At 38.7% G+C, this 5,953-nt stretch overlaps 1 protein-coding gene across 1 annotated transcript; it reads right to left on the bottom strand.

The window, feature by feature from the left end:
- Positions 1-671: 671 nt before the first annotated feature.
- LOC104959519 (long-chain fatty acid transport protein 3-like) lies at positions 672-5,863 on the bottom strand (the record flags this gene model as incomplete). The annotated part of the gene is made up of 5 exons (XM_010787420.1): positions 5,629-5,863; positions 4,086-4,244; positions 3,549-3,673; positions 1,952-2,149; positions 672-762 (listed from the first exon to the last, which is right to left on the bottom strand). Coding segments are annotated over exons 1-5 (727 nt in total), but the record flags the coding sequence as incomplete, so codon positions are not given.
- Positions 5,864-5,953: the final 90 nt, after the last annotated feature.

The raw sequence follows: 5,953 nt of genomic DNA, 5'->3' as shown, positions 1-5,953 counted from the left end.
TGTTCAACATGTAAGAAGTAGAAAGTACAGGTATTTGTGTTCAACATGTAAGAAGTAGAAAGTACAGGTATTTGTGTTCAAAATGTGAGAAGTAGAAAGTACAGGTATTTGTGTTCAACATGTAAGAAGTAGAAAGTACAGGTATTTGTGTTCAACATGTAAGAAGTAGAAAGTACAGGTATTTGTGTTCAACAATGTAAGAAGTAGAAAGTACAGGTATTTGTGTTCAAAATGTAAAAAGTAGAAAGTACAGGTATTTGTGTTCAAAGTGTAAGAAGTAGAAAGTACAGGTATTTGAGTTCAACATGTAAGAAGTAGAAAGTACAGGTATTTGAGTTCAACATGTAAGAAGTAGAAAGTAAAAAGTCGTCAGAAATATAAGTAGTGGAGTAAAGCACTGATACCAGAAACATGTACTTAAGTACAGTAACAAAGTATTTGTACTCCACTACTTCCCACCTCTGCTTTTCATACAGCACGTGCAGCTCAAAGTGCTTTACAAAATGGCGACACATCACAAGTTAAAAATAAACAACTAGAAATTCCCCTCAGATCAGATGTGAAGAACTTTACAGATACATGGTATACAGGTTAAGAGACACAAGGAGGTAAAAGGTCGTTCAGTGACATACAGCTGTCACTTTAAAGGACTACATGTATGATTGGTTTACCGTTCTGTGCTCGTATGCATCTCCCAGCGGGGGTCCGGACCGCCTCGTAGGACACTGGGTCGTGTCTGAGGAGCTCAAAGGGCATGGACAGCTGGAGAGGAAAGAAAGAGATGTGTCTTAATGAGATACCGTCTGAATAATCAACATTGTTTGTTATATATACAGTCTGCACACAGTTGGTATATTGTACATTTTATCTTATAAAACGGACAAGTCAAATCAAGCAATCTGATTGGTTCTTAGCCGTGATATACTGAGCGTATACCACGGGTAGAATTGTAAGTTAGGGTTGTCGACCCTCCGCTTCGCGTCGGGCCGAACCACGCCCCTTAGCTGTGATATAATGAGCATATACCACGGCCTGTCGTGAGCTATTGCTTAATTATACCATTCATATGGATTATACCGTCCCACGCACTGCTGCCTTTTTTTTACATTTGAGATGTTTATCACTCAAATTCCCTATTTTGAGTTGTGTTCCCCTTTAATTGTATCTCTGTTGACCTTATACTTATTGTTACTTATTGCTCTTTTCTCCAAATCATTATTTTCAATAATCAATTTTGAATCTACTGGGAACAAGGCATTTCACAGCATATTGAGTGTATATAACAAATTCTAATATAATCAGTATTAATTATATCAAGAATGATTTAAATTCTGTATCTTTGCATATGAAATGATCCCAATTCGGATAATTATCAGATAAACAGCTCATAGTTTTGGTTTATGGTCAATTATTTACGGTCTCATCCACTTTGTTACCAATCACTATCACCCTATATTAACAACCATTGTTCTATGCAAGTGCCAAGTAAAAACACATTTTGATGCACAGATAACACTTGGAAGGGCTTACAATATATTTTAGTAGAGCATGTAGGTTAAGGAACTTTTTTAAATCACAGCATAACGGCATTCAAGCGGTCTTATTACTTTATTCTATGGAAAATTCTACTTTCAAGCCATGTGTATAACATCTGCTGGTGCATCATAATTAGGTCACCCAGGCAAGCAATAACATGGGCCTCCTTTTTACAAACTGAGATAAAACAAACTAATCTAATTACATTTCTGCTAAAGGGGAAAATGACATTTAAAAAAGGGTATTTTTTGCCATATTTCCTCAGTTAATTGGTCTCTTTCTGATTTTAAAACGGGGATAAGGTGTTTCTAATATCAGCTATTTAACAAGGGTCGCTTCACCAAAAACACAACATATAAAGCAGGTCAGTGTGATAGGGTCCAGAGGAAACATTTCTACCGCTGTTGTTCCTGACCTTGTTGAAATAGCCCGCCCTGCCGATGGGTCCGACCTCCTCGGTGTAGTTCAGGAAGCCGATGCCAGCCTCCGTCAGGCCATAACCTTCTCTGATCTTTATCCTGCTGCCGAAACGCTGCAAAAACTGCCTCCAAATGTCTGAGCGGAGACCACTTCCTGCTGCCAGCCGGACGCGGTGAGCCCTCTCCTCTGGGACCTGGAGGCAGGAGGACACCTAACTTTTTAAGGGATCAGACCTATTTTGTGGGAATAATGCTTATTGTTGGGAAACTAGTGAATGTACTCTTCCAATATCAGAGTCCACATGATAACAAAGGTATCCCAACTGTAGCTGTGAACATGACAGGATGTGTGATTACCTAGAAGAGCATCAGGACTGTTTGAGGCATATGATAGCTATGTGATTAACATGATGATTCAGCCTCTATGGAGAGAGACATATGACAAGCATGATCATTTCTGACGTGGAGCTAATCTGAAGTAAACATTGAATACTGCTTTCTATTCCTCCATCTTGTGACTGTGGAACTCCCTCTCTTGGATATCAGCATGTGAAGGACACTGTTCAGGAACTAGTTGATGCTCTGTATGTGATGACTACTTCCATTCTGGAGAGGATCACACATACATGGATCCTGAGATTGAAGCTCAAGCCGGTGACAAGGGATTATTTACATTCACGAAAAGTTAGAATCTTTAGATTTTGAGAAAAAAGTCATAATTTTGAGGAAAAAAGTCCGAATTTTTTGATTTTTAGAAATAATTCAAATTTTTGAGATTTAGAGAAAAAAAGTCATAATTTTGAGATTTTAAGAAAAAGATTCATAATTTTCGGAAAAAAGTCATAATTTTGAGGAAAAAGTCATAATTTTGAGAATTTGAGAAAAAAGTCACAATTTAGAGATTTTGAGAAAAAAGTCATCATTTTGAGATTTTGAAAAGAAACTCACAATTTTGAGAAAAAAATCCACAATTTTGAGAAAAAAATCCATAATTTTGAGGAAAATAATTCATAATTTTGAGAAAATAATTCATAATTTTGAGAAAGAAAGTCTTTTTAATTTTGAGAAAAAAAGTCAGAATTTTGAGAGAAAAGTCTGATTTTTTTGATTTTGAGAAAAAGTCAGAACGTAAAAGCAAACAATAGCTTTCAACAAGGCTGACGGACTGTTTTTGATCACATGTGCTTTAGATATTCATTGATGACGGGCAGCAATACCCCTTAAAGAACACTTTGGATGACGTTCTGTCCTTTACGGGTTAATGCAACAAACCAGAGGTGGGGGTGCGTTAGGATTTCAGTTCCATTAGAAAAGTATAATAAGCAGAATAACAGAATAGCATTTGTCAAAATCTAAGCTTTCCTGCAGCATTTCTTGAACTAAACAACGACATAACGACATACAGATCGTCACCCTGTTGAAACTAGAAAAATCAGTAAGGTGTTGAAGTGCTTTTGGCTTGTCATGAAAAGCTGCAACAAAGACCATCACTGATGTGCAACAACACGCCCTGTAAATAAGACCATTGTTAAACTAATTACAGTTCATTCACCTGTAGTCAGAGGTTATCAGAAAGGTTTTTAACGTTCTTACTGCAGGATGGTTGTAGAGGTATCGACAGAGTTCTCCTATGTACTGCACCACCGTCACATCGTGCTTCACACAGTCCTTCCAAAACTGACTGGCTGAAAACTTCTTCTTTAAAACACACGTCGCACCTGAGACCCAAAGGAGAGACAGAGAAGATGTGTGAGACTGTGTAAAAACTCCATACAACCAATGTTCCAGTTCTTCAGAGGGTGGGGGGATTCTTTTTGTTTTCTTATATGTAACAAAAGAGGGGTTGTAGTGCAATTTCCTGTAATAAGAAAACCAAAACCAGGAAATGTGAAAATGTGTTTGTTAAATCTGCACAAAACTCAATACAGATATTTTACTTCAAAATACAAACAAAAGAATGTTCCCCTGCTTTGTTTGTGAGGAAGTGAGAATTCCTTATAGTCCAATGAAAAGGATGTCCGTCGTCATGTTGTTTCCTCCAGCTTTGAGCCTCACAATGAACTGAAAAAAAAAAAAATATTCTTCCAGGAATTGTGTTTTTGTTTTTAAGGCAAAAAAGCTTTTTCTCACCGAGCTGTATGCATCCTCCGATCCCCAGCAGGGAAGCAGACATGTGGTACAGAGGCAGAGTGATGTAGATGATGTCCTCAGACATGGCTCCACACATCTCAAAGAAGGCCATACTGAGGACGGCCTTCAGGTGACCCACCCGGGCCGCCTTGGAGAGACCTGGCAGAGAAACACAGGAGTTACTGAACTGCGTTTTCCCTGGTTCAGTTCAAATCTTGTGGATGACAAATTTGGTTTTGAGACTCCATTGCTGCTCTGAAACGTGGTGCAGTCAAGCACAGTTGTATTCAGAACACTTCAAACAGTGTTTTAATGGATGTAACTCAGGGGTGTCCAAACTTTTTTGACCGAGGCCTACCTACAGAAAAATATACATAGGTCTGGGCCGCGAGAGGTATATTGCCTCATAAGTTATAAATTAGCGACATCAATCAAATGTAGGTACATGATGCTTGTGAGTGTTAGCAGCTCATCCCTTAAAGCAGAAGCCTCAGATTGATTATCATAAGGAGAAATAGGAAGGGTTTATTTCAAGCTTGTTATGGAAATAAGTCATTGGGCTTTTTTCTTATCAACTAAGATTTGTTAGAAAATGTTTCCAACTTTAATTGACTGGATTTATTTGAAAAGTGGTCTCATTAACACATGAATACTACAGTGTAATACATGTTTACATTCATATTTAAGAAGTACAATACAAGACAAGCTCAAGTTTCATGTGTGGGCCATATTCCATTATACTTTTAGAATTTGCTGAGGGCTGATTAAAAAAGGTCTGCGGGCCGTAGTTTGGACACCCCTGATGGAATAAACAACAGATGATTCATGTCTTGCCTCGTTTTTGTTTTCATTTCTTTTTAGGTTTATTGTATTTCCTTTGGTTTGCTTTTCTATCTCCCGTGCCTGAACCCAACATCGAATTGCATTGCTGTTATAAAACAAGACTAAGCCATGCTAGCGGCTCTGAGAGGATATGCTAAGCTAAATGCTAACGGACATGAATACATGGACCGTAGCCTACTTATGTAAATCCATCATATACTGTAGTTGTTGAGACAGATGTTCCTTTCCTTAGTACCAGGGCTAAAATATGTCCCTGCATCTATATAAATCAATATGAGTAGACCTACAATCAGCTGAAGTTAATAGTATTTCTTCATATTTAATCATTAAGGCCAAATTGTGGGTGATTGATACAAGCCATTTACATATTGGAGACAGGTAGTGGTGGGATTAGCGCACCAGTATAGGCAAATGTATTTTTTTACCGTGGTTAGCACAAGGAGGCTAGGAAAGACACAGCGGAAGTTAAAGGATAACTCTTAATGTAACTTTGTTGATATTGGATTATCAAAATAAATGTAGGCCTATGAAACAACGCTCCTGACTAGACTTGGATTATTATTCCCTGCGTAAAATTTGCCTTCTGCCTCAGCGACAGTTTAATCTATTTCATTTCTTTACGTTTTTCGCCGCTACAAGTAGTTTAGATTTGCTTTATGCGCAGTGTGTGATTTGTGAAGAGTATCCTGCTGTGCAGTACCTGTGGTGCCTGAAGTGAAGATGAAGAGGAAGTTGGACATGATGTTCACTTTAGGAAGGTCACTCAAGCTTTCTCCAGACATGCTCTCCACCTTATCGAGTAGACTGGTGAACTCCTCCGAGGGGGCCGTGTGATCCACCACCCACAGCGCCATGTTGTCCTTCTTCAGGTCCGGCAACACCTCCTCCACCAAATGCACCAAATCTGGATCAACACACACACACACACACACACACACACACACACACACACACACACACACACACACACACACACACACACACACTCTGTCTCTCCCACACACACACACACACACACCCACACA

The sequence above is a fragment of the Notothenia coriiceps genome, unplaced genomic scaffold, assembly GCF_000735185.1.
Source record: "Notothenia coriiceps isolate Sejong01 unplaced genomic scaffold, NC01 NC01_scaffold00030384, whole genome shotgun sequence".
Lineage (NCBI taxonomy): Eukaryota > Metazoa > Chordata > Actinopteri > Perciformes > Nototheniidae > Notothenia > Notothenia coriiceps.
The sequence above is the reverse complement of the archived record's forward strand: the minus strand, read 5'-3'. Positions and strand labels throughout refer to the sequence as shown.